Consider the following 23357-nt stretch of genomic DNA (forward strand, 5'->3'; position numbering starts at 1 on the left):
ACGCCCCCTGGGCTCTGCCTGTGCCATGCTATGGAGGTCACTCCCTCCTTGCCCACTAAGGATAAGATGATTTAAGGCCGGGTGGGGCTGGCCATGGGGCAAGAATCCAAAGGTCTCCCATTGCCTGCAAGAGGGGGCAGAGCTCCTGGTGCAGGGCAGGGAGGCCACACAGGGTTGACTTTGCAAGGGTTCTCAGACTTCATCTTTTACCTTATTTGGCTGCCTCTGTAGTTCCAATTTGGGGCCACACCCCACAGTGCTCAGCTCAGCTATTCTTGGATCTGCTCAGGAGTGACTGAGCACAGAAGTGCCTGGAACTGAATGGGTCCTCCTTGGGGGAACTGAATGAGTCTTCTTTGTGCAATGCAAATGCCCTACCACTGTGCTATCACTACTCTGGCCCCCTGTTATCTTGAGAGTGCCCAGACACTTTATTTGTCATGTCTAGTGGTTCAGACACCTGGATGGTCCATCTGTAATGGCCTATTGGTCGACACAAATGTGTCCAGACGCCTGGCTGTCTACCTCAAGTGCATCCAGATACTTCATTTGTCAGAGCTAGTGTGTTCCGATACCTGATTGGTCTGAGTCCTTTCATGCTTCCTCCCCACCGGTGGAAGCCACAATTCTGGAAAATGGTTCCCTACTTCTTACTTATATACATTGTGGAATTTACAAATCCTGCCAAAAAGCCCTGCATCTCCAGCTGAGATGCTCAGCAACTGCTTTCCTGTCTCCAGCTTGGTCTCTCCATGACAGGCCTTGCCAGTGGTACTGCAGAATTCCTCATGCAGCTGGGCCCTTGTGAGATGAGAATGGCAGCTTTGGGATGGCTGGTTCCTGTGCCCAGCGGTGCACAGCTGAGTTTTGCCCAGCGTGCCCCCATCCAAGCTGTCCAGCTGCTCTGCTTCACCCCCCATGGTTCTCCTAGTGCTCACAGCTGCCCCGGAGTGTGGGGGAAGGCAGAGTTCAGAGTTTGACTGGTTGCCCCCATGGATTTGCTCTCATCTTTATCGATGGTGGAGGGAGAGAGATCCTGACATGCCTGCCTGTTCCGTCTCTTCCACAGGTGGTGAAGACCATCGGACTGCGGGAGGTGTGGTACTTCGGCCTCCACTACGTGGACAACAAAGGGTTCCCCACCTGGCTGAAGCTTGATAAAAAGGTGCGTCCTGCCATATTAAGTACATGCAGGCTCTGAGGACTGTTGTCATTGCCACTGGTGTTCGTGATGCCTGGCCTCGCCTGGTGCTCTCTCCAGTTTTGTTCCTCTTTATTTGTGTTCTGCCGTCACAAAGGTTCTGGGTTTCCCGTCAGTGGGGTGGTGGTTGGAAATTCGATCTTCGCCAACCCCTCGGTGCTTTTCTGTGCCGGGATTCTGGGCTTTCTCGCCCTGGAGATTGATGTTAATCTTCTAAGCCGTGAATCACGCACTGTTTTGCAAGAGCCTGTTGGACTGTGTTGGAGCCTGTGCAAAGCCTCACTCTGACTGCATTTTCTTCTATGCCAAAGCACCTTTTCCTGCCCTGCCCTGCTCTCATCTCCTCTTTGTGTACTTGATGGGAAGGGGGCAGTTCATTTGAGGAATGGGGGGATTAGAATCCTAAAAATTCCGTGATACAGGCTGGGTGGACCATAGATGCACCAGTCACAAGCAGGGGCCTTTCCAAAGTCAAGTTTTCTGCCCCTGATAGCACTTCCTATCTGAGGGCCTGACTGAGGGCCAGGCCTGTGGGGTGCAGTTACTGACCCCTCACAGCATGGCCATGAAAGGGGGTCTGAAGATGGCCTTGCTGCCAAGGAAGTGATTTTGAAAGCAGGACCCTGGGCATGAGCTTGGGGCATACTGTGCTTTGAGGCAGGGTATGGGGGGGGGGGGGGTTTCACCAGTCCTGGTGCCTGCAGGGGTGGCATGATTCTGGCTTCTTGTGCACAGGTGTCAGCCCAGGAGGTGAGAAAGGAGAACCCACTGCAGTTCAAGTTCCGGGCCAAGTTCTACCCTGAGGACGTGTCGGAAGAACTCATCCAGGACATCACACAGAAGCTCTTCTTCCTGCAAGTCAAGGAAGGGATCCTGAGCGATGAGATCTACTGCCCACCCGAGACAGCTGTGCTGCTGGGCTCCTACGCAGTGCAAGCCAAGTTTGGGGACTACAGCAAAGACACACACAAGGCCGGCTACCTCAGCTCTGAACGCCTCATCCCACAGAGGTGAGCCTAGCCTCTGCCCAAGGCTCTGCTGGCTTTGGTTGTTGTTGTTGTTGTTGTTTTTTAATTTTTACTTTGGATTTTGGGCCACATCCAGCGATGCTCATGGCTGACCACTGGCTCTGCACTTTGGTGGTGCTCATATATGGGATGCTGGGAATTGAACCCTGTGAGCAAGGCAGATGCCTGATCTTCTGTGCTGTCTCCCAGGCTCCCACAGCTCTGCTTTCTAGCAGATCCTGAAGCCACAGGGGATGGCATGCATGGCCCAGCCTTTTCCTCCACCCTCATCTCCCAGACAAGGTCTGAGTGCAGAAACAAGAGCTCAGGGATAGCCAAGTGCTTCAGCAAGACAGACCCTAATTGGACCACTGGGGTCTATCCACTGGTGGTCTCAGACATGAGTTACTCTTCTGTGGGGGAGGAGAGAACTCTGTCTTAGTAGAACCTGCTGGTTCTGGGTCTCTTGTCACCCTCAGTACAAAGGCCCCACATAAGTGAAGGAAGCAAATATTGTCCAGATGTTTGATGTGGGGCATGCCACCACTTCTGCTGTCAAGATGCTGTAAGGTGATGGCCCCCTCCCTCTCTCTTCCAGAGTCATGGACCAGCACAAGCTCACCAGGGACCAGTGGGAGGACCGCATTCAGGTGTGGCACGCTGAGCACCGAGGGATGCTCAAGTGAGTATGGCCTCTGGGGTGGGGGCCTACCTGGTGGCTCCCACAGCTGTGCACGCTTCTTCTTTCTGCCTGTCTGCAGGGGAAACAGGTGCAGGGCCCAATGGGTTCTGCTCACAGTCAAGGGTCCTTCTCACCCTGGCACAAGGCTAGTCTCTGCTTATGATTTCAAAGCCACTGCCTAACACGGCCAACCCAGGTTCAGTCCCTGAACTCATAGTCAGGAGCAGCCCAGAAAGCCAAAGCAAAGGAAACCTGGTTTCATTTAAGGAAATGTGGACCCACAGGGCGGCACCCACGGCAGGAAGGGACACCATGGGGGATGGCCTGACCTGTCACCATCCCTACTTCCTGTACAGGTCCCCTTGTAGCTGGGTATTCAGGTGATGGTTCTCTGTCCCCCACAAATGTTCTTCATAAAGGAGAGGGAGACTCAGCTCAGCTTGCTCACTCAGGGTACAACCACTGAGCCCTGACCCCACAGAGGACAGGGACGACACTCACAGCCCATCACATCACTTGCTTTATCCCCAGGGACAGTGCCATGCTGGAGTACCTGAAGATTGCTCAGGACCTGGAGATGTACGGAATTAACTACTTTGAGATCAAGAACAAGAAGGGTACAGACCTGTGGCTGGGGGTGGACGCCCTGGGGCTGAACATCTATGAGAAAGATGACAAGTGAGTCTGCTTTCTGTCTGGGTTGCACCCTGGGGTTACAGAGAGATGCTGGTGCCTGTGGGAAACTTGGGAAGTACTGAAGGAGCCTTGCTGTATCCCCTGGTCCCCATGTATGCTTGCAGCCTGTGTTCACCCACCCTGGAAGGCTGACAGTGCTCCCAGGGCCCAAAGGCTCCCAGTGGCTTCAGTGGGGGCCTGCGGGGATGGTCCATGTGGGCCTGGCTACTGCATCTGTGAAGGGAGAGGAGAGAGCTGAGATGCTGCCTCTACCCTGAGACTCTCCAGCACCCCACTTCACCTTCACAGCGTGAACCAGACCTAAACTTAGCTGTCTGCCTCTGGGTCTGCTGGACACTCAGCTCCCACACCATGTGAAGGGAAGAGTGCAGGACCCCCATTTGCCCTTGTTCTGGAGGCCACAGAGCCCCAGTCTGGCCCTCCTGGCCTGGCCCTTGGCTCACTGAACCCCCTTTTCAGATTGACCCCAAAGATCGGCTTTCCCTGGAGCGAGATCAGGAATATATCATTCAGTGATAGGAAGTTTGTCATCAAGCCCATTGACAAGAAGGCACCGGTGAGTTCATTGAACGTGTGAGCAGAGACACGCTTGGAACATGGGCAGGCTGACCCTTATACCAGCAGTAACAGTGTGTCTGATGGATGCCACTGGGCATTGGCCCTGGCCCTGCCCCAGGACTTGGCTTTAGTCCAGGCTCAACCACCTGAGGCTATCCTCACCTATCCACACCTGCTCCCTAGGCTCTGGATTCCATTCCCTGCCCCTCTCCTTGCCTCTCCCTCTCCTCTTTCCACCTCTTCCTTCACTCCCCTCTTCTCTCTCTCCTCCCCACTTTTTTTTCCTCCTCTCCCCTCACCCCTCACCTGTGGACTTTCAGGCCTGAATTGTTTGGATTCTTTTCTTGAGTTTCCGTTTTGGACACCATTTTTTGGTTTTGGTTTAGTTTGATTGTTTTTTTGAAATATGCAGACATGATAGCTTCTTGTGTGACATGTGGTGTGTTGTGACATGACACGTGTCATATGTGGTGTAATGTGTGTGTGGCACACGATGTCTGGCATAACACATGACATGTGTGAGTGTGACACATGTGGGATGGTATGGTGTGTTGTGTGTGGGGTGACAGACACCGACATGTGGCAGGCCTGTGATGGTGCCATGCTCCAGCACACTGAACATTCACTGTCTTATCCTGGGCTCGGACTGTCAGGGGTGGGCACAGGGCAGTGCTGGTGCCCTGGCACTTAGCTAGGCGGCAGCTTCCTGGGAAAGACTACTGGAGTTAAAGCTTTCGGTGTGGGAGAGGCAGGCGGTGTGTGAGGCAGTGGGGCGGTCGATCAGGCCTGCTGGAGGCCTGCCGAGGTGCTAGGCCCAGAGTTGACAAGCCGGTTCCCCCAGACTGAGCCCCTGTCGGGGAAGTAGAGTGGTGATAACAGACCAGGTTCCACCAGGAGCCATGAAGGGGGCCAGGCTTGGAGCAACTCCTGAATGCGACCCAGCCCTCCTGTGACTCTGGGACACGCACTCCCCTGGCCCTCTGTGCCCAGCACCCTCTGCTCTTCAGCACAGGAGCTTAGCCGGAGGAGTCCCTTGGTTCCTGTGTCAGTGCTCATCCACCCTGCTCTGCCCTGCAGGACTTTGTCTTCTACGCGCCACGCCTGCGAATCAACAAGCGCATCCTGCAGCTCTGCATGGGAAATCACGAACTGTACATGCGGCGCCGCAAGCCCGACACTATCGAGGTGCAGCAGATGAAGGCCCAGGCTCGCGAGGAGAAGCACCAGAAGCAGCTGGAGAGGTGGGCGGGCGTGACAAGAGAGCAGTGGGTGTGGCTAATAGAACAGTGGGTGTGGTCTTTGTAGGCCTCTATTAACAAATAGAGCCGTGGGTGTGGTCGTTATGGGTGTGACCAATAGTCATGGGTTGTGGGTGTGGTCTTTGTGTGCATGGCTAATGATTTTGGGCATGTCTGGTGGGTCTGATAGCTGTTGGGTATGGCCTTGGTGGGCTCTGGTTGGTGACAGCCCCCTGGTCCAGACTACCTATAGGTGAGGCCACCATACCACAGTACATCCTCATGCCTTCCTGGGCAGTGTCACGTGTATGGTACTTACTGACCACAGTGGCCTTCCTAAGCCTCCTGTGCCGTACCAAGCATGACATGACATGACTCTCCCAGTGGTGCTCAAGGGACTATGTAAAACTGAGACTGTGCATCTGCATGTGTTTAGTCCTCTGAGCCAGTCCCCAGCCCTGGCCCCTCAGCAGACACTGAGGGCAGGTTGGCTGCTCCCCTGGCCAAGGCTCCGTAGTGGAAGAGAAGTCTGTGAGCAAGAATACAACCTGGGCTGGGCTGGGCTGGGCTGGGCAGCAGGAGTCAGGGCCAGGAAGCTTGGGAGGGAGGAGCCCATGGAAGCACTGCTACAATGAGGACCCTTCTGCACCCTACAGGCAGCAGTTGGAGACTGAAAAGAAGAGACGCGAGATCGTGGAGAAGGAGAAGGAGCAGATGCTGAGGGAGAAAGAGGAGCTAATGATGCGGCTCCAGGACTATGAACAGAAAACCAAGAAGGCTGAGAAAGGTGAGGGTGTGGGGCAATCCTGAAGAGCCCTCAAGTCCCCAAGAGCCACTGGTGGCCCCCAAGTGCACCCATAACCGGGGACCAGAGCCCAGAGCAAGTGTCTCGCGGCACCAGTGGGGAAGAGGACAAGGTGGCTGGGACCAGAAGTCACTCTCTGTGCTCCTGGGTCCTCAGGCCCTGAGCTGACCGTTGACATGGTTCTCCAGGCACCGCCTCAATCACACTGCCTTACTGGGGGAACCCAGTCTCACCCCACTCCAGAGAGCAGGGTTGCAGCCCCCTCCCATGCCTTATAAATTAAAGTGTAGTCAGTCCAGAAGACTTACACAGTTCTGGTGGGAGGTGCCAGGACAGGGAGGTGGGCATCACCAACCTGGTTCGGTCACCAGGGCCCTAAAGAGGGACAGTGGACAAGTGAGACAAGTGGACAAGGGCCTCAGGAGATAAGGGCATGCGCATGCCACTTGCAGGGAAAAAAAAAGCTCAAAGCATAGAAACTGCTTCTCTGGAGTCAGTGCCCCTACCAGGGAGGGAGGGAGGTGGCTGCTGCGTTACTCCTCCCCACCCGCCCACTTTCAACCCTTCAAGGGGTCACAAAGGGGCCCCCTGCCAGCTCAGATTCTTGAAGCTATTGTTTATTTATTTATTTGGTTTTGGGGCCATATCCAGCAGTACTCAAAGCTTACTGTGGCTCTGCACTCAGAGATCACTCCTGGGGGGTATTCAGGGGACCAATCTGGGATGCTAGGCAAACACCCCCCCACACACTGCTACCACTCTGGCTCCTCCTTAACACCCTAATACAGTTCTTGTGTACACCCAACTACTGTGCCCCGCTGGGAACTGGGGCCCACTATGGTGTGTGTTGCCTGGCAGAGCTCTCGGACCAGATCGAGCGAGCCCTGCAGCTGGAGGAGGAGAGACGCCATGCCCAGGAAGAGGCTGAGCGCCTGGAGGCCGACCGCTTGGCTGCACTGCGTGCCAAGGAGGAGCTGGAGCGGCAGACGGTGGATCAGATCAAGAGCCAGGAGCAGCTGGTAGGAAGGGGCCTGCTCCCAGCCCTGAGACAGCAGGCCATCTGCTTGGGTGTCGAGTGGCCTTCGGATGAGCTGTGCGGTCTGGGTGGTCCTGTCCTGGTCAGGATGTTCCGGCACTGACAACTGTCACCTCTCCATCCCCAGGCAGCAGAATTGGCCGAGTACACGGCCAAGATTGCCCTGCTGGAGGAGGCACGGCGGCGGAAGGAGGATGAGGTGGAAGAGTGGCAGCACCGGGTAAGGCCCTGGCAGGCCCTTAGAGCAGGGGGCGCCAGATGGGGATGGAGGGTATCCCCAGGGTAGCCTCCATTAGGAATGGGAGAGACGGTCTAGAGACTCTCCGAGAAGGGAAGGTCTGGAGTGTCTGGGGAGACAGCCCAGCTGGTGGGGGACCCCCCAGAGAGGTGACAGCAGTTGTTGGGTCTAGTTCAGAGCTGCTCCTCTGAGTGCCTTTCAGCACCTCTGCCTTGCCTATCGCTTCTTCCCACCCAGCCCTGTGTGGCCTGCGGAAGTTGCCAGGCCTGGGTCTCTGGTTCAGGGGGACATTGGAGATGCAGGTTTAAAGGAAGCCCATCTCCAGTCTGGGTGGGGTGATGGGTACACCAGAGAAACTGCTGGGAGTTATGGGGACTGGGCTGTGGGGGGCCCCTTGCTCCTGGGAGTGGGGCCAAAGCCTTGCTGCTATCTTTCTTCCCTGTGGCTGGGGCTTTTGGGCTTTTGGCTTTCTTCCTTCCAAAGATGCGAACTCTAAGCACAGAAAACACACATACACACACAGGCATGCATATACATACACACCTCACGTGTGCAAAACTTCCCAGAGCATCGGCTGGAAGTGACTCAGAACTCTGTGGGGTCACTTAGGGTTAACTTCAGGGGCTCCCAGCAGCCACAGAGATTGGGGGGTGAAGTCCCTAGATGAGTGGGCTTGGCCAATAGGGTGGGCGGGAGTGGTCAGGAGATAAGCATGGTTGGAAGTGAGCATGGCTGGATCCTGGGCTGCCGAGGGAGTCCTCAGTCTCAGTCTCCTCCTTTATGCTCCTCAGGCCAAGGAAGCCCAGGATGACCTGGTGAAGACCAAGGAGGAGCTGCACCTGGTGATGACTGCACCACCGCCACCACCACCTGCCTTCGAGCCTGTCAACTTCCACGTGCAGGAGAACCCGCAGGAGGAGGACACAGAGTCCATGGGCTACAGCGCCGAGCTGTCCAGTGAGGGTATCCTGGACCACCGCAACGAGGAAAAGCGGATCACTGAGGCCGAGAAGAATGAGCGTGTTCAGCAACAGCTCAAGGTGCGGGGCCACTGGGTGGGCGCAGGCCAGAGCAGGTGGGGGTGAGCATGAATGAGCTTGTGCAAACAGGGCGCATGCAGCGTGAGTGGGTGTACTCGTGTGGCATAAGTGTGGCACGAAAGGGTGTATTTATTTGGGGTATGAGTTCATGTGTACCATTAGTATGAATGAGTATTCATGTTGGGGTGCCTATGTGGAGAGTGGCATGAAAGGATGAGTAAGTATGCATGTAACATGAGTAGGGTGTCTGTGTGTGTGTGTGGCCGGACACACATAACCCCTTCCTAACATTGGCTCCACACCGCAGACTCTGAGCAGCGAGCTGTCGGAGGCCAGATACGAAAATAAGAAGACCCACAACGACATCATCCACAACGAGAACATGCGGCAGGGCCGCGACAAGTACAAGACCCTGCGCCAGATCCGCCAGGGCAACACCAAGCAGCGGATCGACGAGTTCGAGGCCATGTGAGGTCCACGGAGAGCCCCCGCCAGCAGATGGAGATGCGGCCTTGTAGTTTCTTATTTAGAACCTCCCCCCTTTGCTCAATATCCCCGTTTCTTTAAGAAGTAGTTATTCTGGGGGAATGTCCTAGAGCTGGGGGCCACCAGAAGCGCCCATGTTTCTCTTTTCCCAGTTGCATCAGAGTGCCAAACAGGCCTGATTTCTTACTCTGGTTCTTCTCACTGAATCACATCCTGTTTTGTGCTTGGAACAGGACTGATCGAATCTAAGGCAGATGCCATTGAGTTTGGCGGCCCCCTTGATGCTGGCGCACATGTTGGCTTTGGTTAATTCTGGTTCATTCCAGAAAGCCAGCGCCATTGGCTTGTCTTCTTGTGCCATACCTGGCTCTAATGTTTCGAAATGAGCTTAAATTTATTTGATTTCTAGGAAGCTCCATCTCTGTGTATATTTATGTTTGGGGTGGGGCAGAAAATAGTTTGAGAAAGGAGTCAAAGCTCTCTTGGACTTAAATACGCACTGAGGCTCTTCTTTCAGGCTGGGGGCAGTTGTCCCCCGTATCAGCATGCAGGGGTCATTTCTAAGCACCAGCACTGGTGTTTATGCCTCCGCTCCTCCCAAAACTAGCTTGATTTGTGTTTCACAGGGAGCCTGTTACCAGCCAACATGCCTAATAACAACCAGCCCTAGCAAAGAGTATTTATACATACGTGGTTATGGGGTTTGTAACACAGGTTACAAAAAAGGGAAAGTTTTGTTCTGTATATTTTGTTACCTTTTACAGAATAAAGAAGTGCGTATATCCAAAGCCTGTGGGCTGATTTCTTTTTTTTTTTTTTGGTTTTTGGGCCACACCCGGTAACGCTCAGGGGTTACTCCTGGCTATGCGCTCAGAAGTTGCTCCTGGCTTGGGGGACCATATGGGACACCGGGGGATCGAACCGCGGTCCGTCCAAGGCTACCGCAGGCAAGGCAGGCGCACCTTACCTTTAGCGCCACCGCCCGGCCCCTTGTGGGCTGATTTCTGATGTGGGGAGCAGGGAGCAGAGTCAGCATCCCGGGAACTCCCAGAAATGCAGATTCGGGTCTGGGGTTTGCCACAAACATACACACATCAGCCAGGCAGGCTCTTGGGTTGCTGTGGTTCTGTTCCCACAAGGGGACCCTATTCCACTTCCCTTCTTGCCATCTCCTTCCTTGCCTCTGTTCTTCAGGTACAGCATCCCTAGAATAGGACCCCTCCATCAAGTGGAAAGAGCCCTCTTGGGTCCACTGTGGGGCCCAGCCTCTGAGCCCCCCCATCCTGATCGTTCCCTAGAGCCGACCCCAGAACTGTATGCATAAAGCAGAATCTTTATTGAAACCAGCTCAGACTGGATCTCTCCATGGATCCTTTGGCAAGTGTGTCCTGTGCCTTGCACCAGCCCCTCAGCCCCATGCATTCCGGAGATGCTCTGTCCTTGAAGCATGATGCTAGAGTGATGCACATAGGACCATATGAGTACTCAGGGTGCCTGAGCATACACAGAAGTGGACTGAGGAACAGGCAGAACTGCAGATGAGCACGCGGGTACTGGCACCAGGCTCCACTTCCGCTTCAGTGAAGGATGAGGGTCATGTCGGTCCACAGGTTGGGGCTGGCAAGAACTTTCTGCCACTGGAGCTTGGACTGGGCGGCAACATCCACACTGCCCTTCAGCTCTGCCTCTGAAGGGAAAAGAAGTTCGGGGTACCCCTTGAACAGCCCTTTATAAAAACCAAAGATCAAGAAAAGCCCCTTATCATCTATCTTTATCAGACCCCAGGGAAGCTTGTAAAGTGGTCAGAGACACCCCCAAGGGACAAATGTGAGCATCAGATCCCCACCCCTGGGGTCCTGCAGACCAGTCTTCCCTCTGGTTTCAAAACCAGGAGACAGTGGAATCTCAGCACTGTGGGGGAGCACTACTGACAACCAGCAAGCAGTGTTGCTGCAAAAACACTCCCCAGAAAGGGGCCCCAATGCTAGCAGCCTTCTTGCTAAACCACCCCCAGAAAACATTACCCTAAGTCTTGCACTTAGTGAAATCCTTCTGTGTGGGTTAAGGAGGTCTTTTAAGAAAATAATCCTGCAGTGATTGCGAGCAGAAAGGAGAGAAGTCTGGGCCATCCTCCTCACCCCTGTGCCCAGCTACCAGGCTCAAATCTGATTTGAATAGTTGAGATGCCTGGTAGTATTAATGTCTCAGACTACAGCTGAACAATGTGGATTTTAAAGCCTCTTCAGCACTAGGGGTAAGAGGCAGGAGGTTCCCAAGCCAGCCAGGTCACCTGCCACAGTGGTCGGGATGGCTCCTTGCCACCAACCCCACCACCACCTCCCGGGATCCACAGGACTTACTGGAACCCAACTTGGCTCCTCCCAGCAGCCGGTCATTCAGCCCAAAGGTGGCCTGGTCCCAGACGGTCAGTTCTAGGCTGGACTGGCTTAGTTGTGACGTGGTGAGGTTGTTGAATACGAAGGAGTGTTTCCACTGTGGGCAGGCCTGCTTCTTCAGCACTGGAGACTTGAGTCTCAGCTTCTGCTGGTCAGGTAGGGTAAGGCAGCTGCAAGCAGAAATGGGGCAGAGGGGGCCAGGCGGTGGCGATAAAGGTAAGGTGCCTGCCTTGCCTGCGCTAGCCTTGGACGGACCGCGGTTCGATCCCCCGGTGTCCCATATGGTCCCCCCAAGCCAGGAGCAACTTCTGAGCACATAGCCAGGAGTAACCCCTGAGCATTACCGGGTGTGGCCCAAAAACAAAAAAAAAAAAAAGAAATGGGGCAGAAAACGTAGCACCTGCCCCACCAGCTCAATCCCACCCAAGGGATAAACAAAGCTGAGATGGGGTGCAAAGAGGGAGAACATGCGTGCATGTATGCGAAATCACTACATGGCTCCCCATGTGGACAGAGCTGTTATGTCCCAGTGCTTTGGATCTCTGCCCTCATCACACTTCTTCTGTCTACCTGCCCCTGGAGCTGAGCAGGGTATGAAACCAGCTCCACAGGGCCCAGTTTTTTGCCCAGGGCCACTCAGAGGCACCAGAATTAGATACCTCTTTGTCCCGGATTGACAAGACAGCAGCCATATTTCCCCTCCAAGCAACTTAAGATCAAACCAAATGTGCCTACTTTGCTTTGGAGACACCAGCGGAGCTATTGTGAATCTAAATGAAGTGTGGATGGGCCAGGGAGCATGCACTGGGCTTACGGTGGGGCATGGTCTGGTATGTCACAGCCCTCATTTGCTTCCCAGCACCACCTCGAGTGTGGCCCCTGGAGGCCTCCAACACTGTAGACCCCCAGAGCACTGCATCTCAGGCATTGACCCACACATGGGCAATGAAAATCAGCATTACAGCACAGGAGTCTGCAGCCCCCAAGGGGAGTCTTTAATCTGAGCAGTAATGCAGGTGATCAGGCAGGAAAGTCCCCCCACAAACCTAAGTGCTTAAGACTCGGAGTTCCAGTTAAATGTATTGACCTAGCCTTTGCCAGCCCCAATCCTGGGAGTTGTCGGACATTAGGACGTTTTGTAGAAGCAGAAAGGGGGTGTTGGCATTGTGGTCACTGAGGGACTATGGCATCCAGGTCATGAATGGGTCATGAGCAAACAGTATGGAGTCCCAGGGTCATGGGGCATACATACCCCTTAACAAATGCATTCAAGGTGCCATCTGAGCGCACGGGCAGGTTCCTGGCAGCCAGCACCACCAGGCAGAGCTGGCCGCAATGTGTTGGCGAGTCCGGCTCTAGAAGGAAACTGAGTTGACCCTCCAGCCCACTGTACTCTCAGCTCCCAGCCCCACCAGTGATGGCTCTGGGAGAGTGAACACTCGGCCTCAGCCCCCCCAAGAAAGATGTCTCCTTGTGACATTAATGTCGCATGACACACACACACACACACACACACACACACACACACAGAGGCCTGGTTAGCCCAGCCATGCTGGGAGGTTAAGGGTTGCTAAGAGCCTCAGCAGAAGTGAGCCTTAGGGACAGGGTAGAGGCACTGGAAGGCAGAGGAAGGCAGTATGGGGGGACCAGGGGCCCCATGCTGGGGGTTAGTGACTGGCAAACTTCTCTGGGAACCCCTGAACCCCTTATTTACTCAGATGGGCACTCCTGATGTGGAGTCATTTTCTCATGAGCTCCTCACCTCGGCATTTCCATACACACATTATTCAGTGAGTTGAACCTCAACAAGGTTCCTTGTAGTTGGATGACCCCTCTCACCAGCCCAGACCCCCTCAGATAGACTGTGGCCTCAAGAGAAGGGATAACCCACACATGAAGCTATTTCTTCCCCCTTCTGAGTGATAGGGGGAAGATGCACAGCTCTTGGAGCAAATTGGGGGTTCATGAGTGGCAAAAGTCCATAGAACTTCCTAGGAGAGATAGGTCCTCCCAGGCACCCCATGTCCCTGGAGCACAGAACCAGGAGAAATGTTCCCACCCAAGCACCACTGGGAGTGGCCCCAGAGCAAAGTCAAACCTATGCCCCCATCTCCATGACTAGTTTTGGGCTCTGGGGACAGAGACACAGCAACCAACTAGGTCCAGAGGTCCACCCACCTCCAAGAGCCTCCGAGGCTTTCCCAAGAGCTGCAGGCAGAACCAGTTTGGCACGGATGGTGAGTTCAGGGTCGGGGCTGTTCTCACAGTGCTCGGCCTGGATGAAGAGGGGCGCTTAGAGATGGGACTCCCAGTCCCTGACTTTTCTGGATTCTATTCACCAGGGCCTGGACAGTGCTGGTGGGGGACATGCTGCCCCATGGGGGACCCCCTGTGCCCCAGGCAGAAGAAAATGTTTAGCTACCTGCACTCACCCATGCCCACTGAGCAAAGGGAGAGGCAGAAGAAGGGTTTAGGCACATCCTCAGGGTCCCCTTTAAAGTAAGACACCTGAACACCACTGAATGTGGAAAAGTCCATAAACCTGCATCCAGTGCCTGCCACCATCCCTTTGTGCTTTTTTGGTTTTGTTGTTGTTTTGTGGAGTGGTATTTTTGTTTGTTTTTGTTTTAATTTTTTGTGGCGGGGGGGGGGGGTCACACCTAGTGGCACTCAGGGCTTACTCCTGGCTCTGCACTCAGAAATCTCTCCTGTGGCAGGTTTGGAGAGGGGGGAACCATATGGGATGCCAGTGATCAAACTCAAGTCAGCCATATACAAGGCTAATGCCCTCCCCGCTGTCCTAGCCTGTCACAGCCCCCACTGCTCTCATCCCTTCTATTCAAGCCATTCAACTTGCTTTGAATGGTGCCTGTATTAAGGCAAGTCACAGCCCTGGAACGGAGCCCAACTGGATGCATCCCCTCCTCATGTACCTCTAGCTGAGGACAAGTCCCCACTGCCCAAACAAGCAGCCATGATTCTGCCTTAGAGCACTGGAAGCGAGCATAAGGTAATCAACTGGCTGCAGAAGATTCTTTCTTTTGTTTGTTTTTTCTTTGGTTTTATTTTTTGGGTCATACCCGGTGATGCTCAGGGGTCACTCCTGGCTTGGGGGAAGATATGGGATACCAGGGAATCAAACCGCATTCTATCCTAGCATGTGCAAGGCAAATGCCCTAACTCCTGTGCCACTGCTCCGGCCCCTTTTATATTTTATTTGTTTGGATTTTTGCAGAAGATTCTAGATTCACGTCCCCACCATTGTCCCTCCTGCCCAGCTATGAGTATATCCCCTTCTGCCATCTGCCTGCTGGTGGGCACTGAGAGGCCAATAAATAGGGACTTAAAGTTCCAGTGGCTCAGCACCTTAGTCTTCCTGATACCTTCAGGCCATCTAACAATGACTATCCAGAGATATCTGGAGCCTGGTTCAGAGAAACAACCCTCGAACCTTTAGGGGAGAGTCCTGGTTCCCTTCTGGAGAGCTGCTGAAGCTTTGTCAGGTCCTGATGGGAGACCCATAATGGGAGGGGTGAGTAGGGTCCCTCAGGGCCACTGCAGAAAGCAAGCCCCAGCAGAGACACTCCAGGAGAGTGAAGCACTGAGCTTGCCTGGGGGACCCCCATGGCACATGACAGATTCCATCCAGCCCTGCCTGGTGTCCCAAAACCATTTTTTCCATCCACCCAGGACAGTCAAGCTCTTGGAGTGGGGGGTGTCCCACCAGCATCACCTTGGGCCTGAGTGCATAGCCACGGAAGGACCTGGTGGCGCTGTCTCCAAAGTCCCACGTAGCCAGGGGCAGAATCACTTCTCCCAGAAACACTCGCCTGCCTAGCGTGCCCTGGTGCCACACAGACACCTGCAGTTGCCGGGTTGCCAGCTGGGCTCGCTGTACCCGGTACTGGGAAAGAAGAAGGGCAGGGTCAGCTGGAGTCACGCGAGGCTCTTAAAATCTCAGACCTGACCCACCTGGGCTCTGTGCATGGCCTACCCTGCATCCAGCCACTCTCCTCCCAGACCCCAAAAACAAGAATTTGAGCCATGAAAGCATGTGGTTGTTTGGGGGCCCTCATGTGTGTGGCGGGACAGATGTGGGGGACACACAAACCTGCTCACCCCTCCCTGAAGCCCTTAGGTCATGTGCACTATACACTCAGGATACTGGGGGTATCAGGAGGTGCTGATAGGGCACTCAGGCTTCCCACGGGCAAAGTCTGAACACAGCCCATTGAACCATTTCTCTGGCCCTCACAGACCACCATCTTTAGGGGTCAGTAAGGCAAAAATCTGAACTTCCACGGGGCCCTGCTGGAGTGTCAGACTCATTTCCTAGGGCCACCCCCTTTGGCACAGGAGAGGCAGCTCCCCACTTGCTGTGAGATCATCCTCCCCCTTTCTCTGGCCTGCAGACTCTGTCCTCCACTGGAGACACTACATGGATTTTCCACTCCCCAGACACCGACTGAGTCATGGAAAGGCAGTGGTGTGTATGTCGGGAGTGGGGGGAAGAGTTTGTGTTTGGTCCACTGACTCAAGATTCTGGAGACCTGTGCACTGGACTCTGGCTGGAGACTGGGCATGGGGCCCGGGCAGGGGGCTCAAGGACTTTGTGCTTTCTTGGTCAGTACCTGCAGTGACTCCTGGAAGATGGGGTTCACCGTGTTCATCTGAACTCTGGTCTTGCGCTTTCCCTGTGAGGATCTGTCAGGCAGCAGGTGGGTCTTCACGTACCTGGTATGGGACACAGACAGGCTTGGGAGGAATGGCCGAGGGACCCCATACCCCCACTCCTGCATGAGACTTCTGCTGCATGTGGGAGGAAAGAAGGTTCTGCTGCCATTGCTCAAGGGATGGGGCCAGGGCCAGTTCACCTGAACATGGCCTTTGTAATCTGAAACAATCCTGAGGGTGCAAAACATAGCTTTCCTGCCACCCCACCCTGATCTGTCTGATTTAGTGGCTGCCTCTGTGGGGGGACTGGACTGAGGATGAGAGATCCCTCAGATGCCCCCAGCAGGTTCTCCTCCCTTCCCTTCAGCACTGCCCCAAGAATCTCAATGGGCAGGAATGAAAAGACCTTGCTCCTGAGCACTGAATCCACTGGGCATAGATCATGGGCTTCGCTGGGCTGGGCCAGGCCCCCAAAGGCAATGCCTGCCTCCTCTGGCAGCATCATGGGTTGCTGGAAACCCACTCCCAAGGCCCCATCAGGCCCCAAATGTTAAAAAGCCACAGCCTCCAGAGTCCAGAGTCTGTTCTTCTGGTCAAGCCTTTTGGAAACCAAGTGACTTTGGTCTCGGGTTCCACCTGGGTCCCTGACTTCCCCCTTTCTGATGGCTTTACAATAGCATAAGAATAATATAGGACCTACAGGGAGCTTCTAGGGGTCCAAGTCACAGGAGGCTGAAGGGTACCTGCCTTAAATACAGCCAACCAGATTTCATCCCTGGCACCCCAGATAGTCCCCCTCAAGCCCCAGAGCTTCCATAGCAAACAGCAAAGCCCTGTGTGGGTATTGAGCCCCAGAAACAGATCGAGCCCCTCAACCCAACTAAAGAGTTGCTTTGCTTTCTTTAGTGCTGTTACTATTGGAATTGGGGGCAGGGATGAGGGGGCTCCTGGTACTTCCAGGTCACCAGAATCTTCCCTAGTGGTGCTGTGTGGGGCCTTGGCGAGTGCTCTTCTTTGGCTTTCTGTTTTGTTTTGTCCTGAGACCACACCCATCAGTGTTCAGGGCTTACTCCTAGCTCTGTGCTCAGGGATCTCTCCTAGTAGGGCTCAGAGAGCCATAGGGGGTGCTGGGATTGAATCCGAGCAGCCACTTGCAAGACAAGCACCCTCCCCACATGTTATTACTCCAGCCTCTATTTTGCTATCTTCATCCTTGTTTGGGGATCACACTGGCTCACACTCCTGAGACTCTCCAGCTGTGCTCAGGGGACCGTGAGGTATCAGCAGGGATCTAACTGCGCTCTGTGCAAGCTCCCAGCTCATAATCTGGATCTTGTAGGAAATATGTTTATCTTTCCTCAGTTGTTTAATGTTGGCATCAAGTCTGTAGTGATGTTTCCTATCTCTCTTTGTCACCCATAGCAATCATTTATATTCCTCTCTTTCTCCTAATTGATATATCTACATGTATAAGTAGAAAATTGAGCTCTTTATTTTGGGGGAGGGGCAAACCCAGTGACGCTCAGGGGTTACTTCTGGCTATGTGCTCAGAAATCACTCCTGGCTTGGGGAACCATATGTAACACCAGGGGATCAAACTGCCACTTCTCTAGCCCCAAAATTTTGTGGGGGAGTTTGGGGAGTGCAGGTCGCCTAAGCACTTTCAGGAGGTCCAGGGTTCCACCAGAGATTCTCAGCCAATATGGTCAGTGAGTCAAAGCAAGAGCCTAAGATGGTGGTTTCAGACAGTGCTTGGACTGTAATATCAAAATCTCCGGATATCCCTGGGTGGCCCTAGCTGTGATGCAGGCCTCTTTCACCCTTTCCATACTTAATCTGGAGTTAGTTTGCTTTTCTGGTGCATTCAAGTGGATGCTTAGGTTTGTGTCTAAACTTCGGGTTTTCCTCAGTTATGCTGCTAATGCAGCCTCCCCCCTGCCTCATTGGAATCGTACTGCGTGGTCATTCCTAACATAGTTCCTAGTTCTTTACTGCTCCCTAAGGCTTTGCTTATTCTTGGACCTGCATACCTCCATTTAGATCTCAGAGCCAGTACATCTATCACTGGGGACAAAATTAAGGAAAAAGAAACTCACGGATTGCACTTTTTCTTCTTTTCCTCTCCATAGGCCAGGTCCTTGCAGGCCTTAATAGAGATTTCTAAAGACTGGGTTTCAGAGCTGTAATGAAGGGCCAGTTCAATCTCTCCAGTGACACTTGCATTGTCAAAGTCACCCATCTCTGTACAGGTGCTATTGATGCTGATCAAACTTCCCTGAAACCAGAACAGAAGAGCCAAGTACTTCACCAGGAATTCAGAGGGCTGTTTTTAGGGGCTTTTGTTGATGCTTTCTGTTTGTTTGTCTGAAAATTCTGGTGATATCAAAGCAGCCCAGATTCACACAGTGCATATATCTTCATGCTAAGATTGTATTACTTTCCCAGTCTGGACTTTGCCAGAATCAACTGTCTCGTGATTATGTCCGGAGGAAGAAAGAGGTTCTCTGAAGTATGAGACAGAGACAGAGACAGTATGAGCCTTGTGAGGAAGGTGACAATCTCCTGCCCCAAAAAGGACTCTGGATGAAGTGGCCAAGTCCTGGGCCTTCAGCAGACAAAGGTCTTGGGGGAGGTGAATCCCTTCAGGACAAGGGGATCAGGGGAAATAGTGTTGGGGTTGAGTGTCAAGACTGGGGTTCTGGGCCGGGCGGTGGCGCTAGAGGTAAGGTGTCTGCCTTGCCTGCGCTAGCCTTGGACGGACCGTGGTTCGATCCCCCGGTGTCCCATATGGTCCCCCAAGCCAGGAGCAACTTCTGAGCGCATAGCCAGGAGTAACCCCTGAGCAGTACCGGGTGTGGCCCAAAAACCAAAAACCAAAAAAAAAAAAAAAAGACTGGGGTTCTGGGCCCGGAGAGATAGCACAGTGGTGTTTGCCTTGCAAGCAGCCGATCCAGGACCAAAGGTGGTTGGTTCGAATCCCGGTGTCCCATATGGTCCCCTGTGCCTGCCAGGAGCTATTTCTGAGCAAACAGCCAGGAGTAAACCCTGAGCACCGCCGGGTGTGACCCAAAAACCAAAAAAAAAAAAAAAGACTGGGGTTCTGAGCTTAAGTGCCCTGACTCAGTTCCTGACCAGCTACATGAAAATTGAGATGAAAAAAATTAATGTCTGTGTTCTACAGGGATGGTGAGAACATGGACAGTCTCTGACATGATCCCATTTCTATGGAAACATGCAACTTTTCTTGGTGTCAAGAAAATGAGGAGATGGGGCCAGCGAGGTGGCGCTAGAGGTAAGGTGTCTGTCTGCCTTGCAGGTGCTAGCCAAGGAAGGACAGTGGTTCGATCCCTGGCATCCTATATGGTCCTCCCAATCCAGGGGGCAATTTCTGAGCACGTAGCCAGGAGTAACCCCTGAGCATCAAATGGGTGTGACCCGTAAAACCAAAAAAAAAAAAAAAAAAGAAAACGAGGAGAAAAAAATTTAAAAATGAGGGTCCTTGAACTGGTGAGAGAGATAAGGTTGAAGAATGAGGGTGGCTGAAAGATGGAACAAAGTCCTGATTCCAGGAAACCTACCCGTGGGTCCCTCGCTGGGAATGAAGGGACTGTGGGAAGAGGGAATCCAGTGTCATTCCCTAGGAGGTCTCCCACAGAGATGATGAGAGAGAATGAGGGAAGAGACTGGGGACAGAAGAAAGAGGGAAGGAATGGAGGGGAGAAAGGAAGGGGGAGGGTAGGAGGGAGAGTAAGGAAGAGACAGGGAAAAGGAGGTAAAGAAGGAGAGAAAGGGAGAGAGGGGGAGGGAAGGAGAGAGAGAAGAAAACAAAACCTCACAGTATGCCCAGTCTGAACTAATGAGCCCCAAGAACACCCATTTCACCACCCCCCTTCAGAAAGGAGCTGGGTGGGCCCTGCCAAGCCCATTTTTAATCTTCCATGGGGTGTGAACACAGGAATGACCAAGTGTGATGAGAGAAGGCCCCTTGGGAGGCTTGGTTAAAGGTTGACTGCTGCAGGGGTGGGGCAGGGCGATGGAAGTGTTGAGTGTCCTGCTAAATCAGGGTCATTCCGGGGGTCGGGACAAAGAAGAAACTGGGGCTGACAATGGACAGAGTCACGGTCTGGTAGAGGCACCCACCCTGTAGAAAGCCAGTGTTCGGGAAGAAGGGGAATGTTCTTTGGGGTCCCCTCTGGGGCTATAAAAGAGGTCAGATATCAAAGGCAGCAGTAATGGGCTAGAGGCAAGAAGAGAGTTGAGGGGAACATTTTCTTGTACCCCACTTGTCCCCTAGGCTCCCCTGGTTAGGCAACTGACAACACTGATTGGTCAAAAAGCTGAGAAACACTTTCAGTAAATTCTCTGAGAGTAAACTGGGATCTTCACTCCCCTGAGACCAGGGTATGGAGACCCTCCAGGCCTTCAGACGAGACCTCAGTTCATCAGGGCTCTCCCTCCAAACACCCCAAAATGGCATAATCTTCATAGGGCACAGAGCTTTGACCCAAGGCCAGAAGGACAAACATCTACTCCCTGATCCACTACTTCCAATGTTGGTATGTCACCCAAGAGCAAAAACATTAATTCCCCAAGAGATGGTGCCCAAGGCCACTACAGCTGTTTACCCAGCCAAGTCTTGAAACAAGCCAAGTGCCCATGACAGGAGAGTGGGAAAAATGGTAGCATGTGGCACAGAACATGGGGCAGCTCTAGGTCATGAAGCACTGGGAAATTGGGCCATGAAGCACAGGGAAATTCTATGAATAGGCCATGGAACACTGTGGCTCTGAGAACCAGGCTCTTCCTTTACTGCTCATCTCTAAGAAAAGACAAAATTTCACACTTGTGCCACATGGATAGAACTAAAGTGTTTGAGGTCAAGTGAAATTAGGAGAAAGTCAGATCCCAGATAGTATCATTCCTTGGGGGAATATAAAGAAGTAAAGCAAAGAATTGAATACTGCCCCATACAGCCCCACAACAGACAGGAACAGGGGGAGCGGGTGCAGATGAGAAAGGATCTAGGAATTGGGATGTGGTGACACCAGCTCTTAGGCCGTGGGTGTGGGCCGAGAACACAAATATTAACACTGGTGTAAACTACATCACCTCAATAATCAATCAATCAATGGGAAGCATTTGTCCTGCCCAGTCTGTCAAAAGCAAGACACATTTTTGAAGGGAGATGCTGTCCCATTCTCTCACCCAGAACCCCTGGAAGACTGGGGCCCCCAGACTTCTGGACTAGCCTGTCAGGCTAAGGCAGACCCTAAAGTCTCTCAAGTCCCACCTCAAGCACAGTGGGGCTGAGGACTCAGTGCAGCAGACCTGACACTCTCCCTGTCCTTTCTGGTGTGATAGGGGTCAGTCCCAAGAAGATGAGAGCCACCTGAGTTGGATGGCACCCAGGATGGCCTGCAATTGCTCAGCTTCCCTCTTGTAAGCAGATCAACAGAGACTACAGCAGGAGAGTCCAAAAGAGACCACAACAGGCGAATCCACGTCACCACCAGGCACTGCATGAATCATGCCACTGCTATGTGGGTTCCCGGAAGCGGCGCCCTCCGATAAAGCAAGAGAGGTTACATTCCTCCTAGATAACCCTGACTCCATGCTGGGCGGGGACTGCAGGTCTTTGTGCTATTTCTGTCTCCAACATTCAGGGTGGCCTCCAAGAGAAAAGTCCAGCTCAGCAGAGAGAACGAGAGCATGACGCCATCCACTGAGTGGTCCAGATGTCACAGGGACCACCAGCCACCAGCCACACAGCCCCAAAGGCCTGTTGCTGGGTAGCTGCAGCAGGGCAGAGCCAGCAAGTACAGGTCCATGAGTAGAAGTCAGCCTTGCAGAGCACGCCAGGCCCACTTGGTGCTGGCTCCAGAGCAAGGGAAGGGCGTAAGTGGGTGATTCAGTGCCAAGACCTGGCACTGGGTGGCCTCGAGAGCTGTGCAGTTCTTTGACCCTCTGGCACTGTTCCCCATCATCTGTCAGATGCTTCACTGTGCCTAAGAGGTGAACAGGGCTCTGAGTCCAGGTTTCCAATCCATAAGAAACTTCTCTGTCCAGAGGAGGCCCCAGGGACTGCACATACCAAGTCAGTTACCCCTGAAAAGGCCACACAATGTGGCTGTACTTTCTAAAATTAACAGATCCATTTCTGTTCTTCTTTCTCCTTTGTTCTAGGGCCATCTCCAGCTGTGGTCAGGGACTACTCCAAACTCAATTCTCTTTGTCTCTTCTCTATATATCTGTGTGTCTGTCTACCTTTCTCTCATTTTTCTTTTTCCTTTAACTGAAAAATCTTTTTTAAAGTATGCATCATTGTTCCCTTGAACATTGCCAAGAAGCACAGACAGAAGTAAGCCCCAAGAACTGCTGGATGTGACCCAAAAAATCAAACAAACATACATATGGATGGAGCATTATAATGATGTAATTAATCAATGTAATGATGTAATTAATTGTAAGGTTCCAATCTCAACACTTACCCCACTCACTCAGTTTTAGTAAAATAACACCCAGGACCTGATGTTCCCTGTGCCCCCTCACCTCTCTCTCTCTCTCACCCTGATCTTTCTAGGCCCAGTCACTCATGCCCATTTGTCTGTGGCCTTATCGCATGTCATGATATCCCCAGTTAGCACATTGGTTCTGTCATCTGACTCATGCTTATGCTCCTGGAATTTTCTTACATGCTCTGACACCAACTTTTCTGTTTTGTTTCGTTTGGGGGCCAGTGGTGCTCAGCTATTACTCCTGGCACTACACTCTTAAGTGAATCACTCTTTTTTTTTTTTTTTTTTTTTGGTTTTTGGGTCACACCCGGCAGTGCTCAGGGGTTACTCCTGGCTGTCTGCTCAGAAATAGCTCCTGGCAGGCACGGGGGACCATATGGGACACCGGGATTCGAACCAACCACCTTTGGTCCTGGATCGGCTGCTTGCAAGGCAAACACTGCTGTGCTATCTCTCCGGGCCCAAGTGAATCACTCTTAACTGACTCAGGGGATTCTTTGGGATGCCTGGGATCAAACCCGGGGTCAGCTAAGTCAAGGCAAACACCCTCCTTTCTGTGCTATTTACCACTCTGGGCCTTGTGATACTTTTAGATGTTATGGTGGTTTTTGGTTTTTGTGGCTGCTTAAGGCTTATTCCTGGTTCTGGGAGAATGATAGACTCAGGGATCCTGATACTTTTTTGTTGTTGTTATTTTTGGGCCACATCTGGCAGCACTCAGGGGATACTCAGTGCTCAGATATTGCTGCCCATGCTTCAGATCTGAGACTCAAGCCCAGGGTCAC

At 53.0% G+C, this 23357-nt stretch overlaps 2 protein-coding genes across 5 annotated transcripts in view; one reads left to right on the forward strand and one right to left on the reverse strand.

The window, feature by feature from the left end:
* Positions 1–9775, forward strand: part of EZR (ezrin) — a 33966-nt gene extending 24191 nt beyond the window's left edge. Inside the window, exons 3-13 of one of the 2 annotated variants that reach the window (XM_049765348.1) lie at positions 1070–1165; positions 1937–2211; positions 2807–2890; positions 3422–3568; positions 4046–4142; positions 5222–5385; positions 6039–6169; positions 7046–7206; positions 7351–7443; positions 8253–8501; positions 8809–9775. In XM_049765348.1, coding sequence (XP_049621305.1) covers positions 1070–1165; positions 1937–2211; positions 2807–2890; positions 3422–3568; positions 4046–4142; positions 5222–5385; positions 6039–6169; positions 7046–7206; positions 7351–7443; positions 8253–8501; positions 8809–8973 — 1662 coding nt within the window. In that variant the 3' untranslated portion in view covers positions 8974–9775. The remainder of the gene's footprint in view (positions 1–1069; positions 1166–1936; positions 2212–2806; positions 2891–3421; positions 3569–4045; positions 4143–5221; positions 5386–6038; positions 6170–7045; positions 7207–7350; positions 7444–8252; positions 8502–8808) is intronic. The other variant, XM_049765349.1, reaches the window with a different exon arrangement.
* Positions 9776–10564: 789 nt separating this feature from the next.
* Positions 10565–23357, reverse strand: part of SYTL3 (synaptotagmin like 3) — a 53605-nt gene continuing 40812 nt past the window's right edge. For all 3 annotated transcript variants that reach the window (XM_049765352.1, XM_049765351.1, XM_049765350.1), the window contains 7 exons: positions 18154–18332; positions 16015–16117; positions 15117–15287; positions 13562–13658; positions 12636–12738; positions 11348–11553; positions 10565–10674 (listed from right to left, as the gene is read on the reverse strand). In XM_049765352.1, coding sequence (XP_049621309.1) covers positions 10565–10674; positions 11348–11553; positions 12636–12738; positions 13562–13658; positions 15117–15287; positions 16015–16117; positions 18154–18332 — 969 coding nt within the window. The remainder of the gene's footprint in view (positions 10675–11347; positions 11554–12635; positions 12739–13561; positions 13659–15116; positions 15288–16014; positions 16118–18153; positions 18333–23357) is intronic.

The sequence above is a fragment of the Suncus etruscus genome, chromosome 18 (genome assembly GCF_024139225.1).
Source record: "Suncus etruscus isolate mSunEtr1 chromosome 18, mSunEtr1.pri.cur, whole genome shotgun sequence".
Lineage (NCBI taxonomy): Eukaryota > Metazoa > Chordata > Mammalia > Eulipotyphla > Soricidae > Suncus > Suncus etruscus.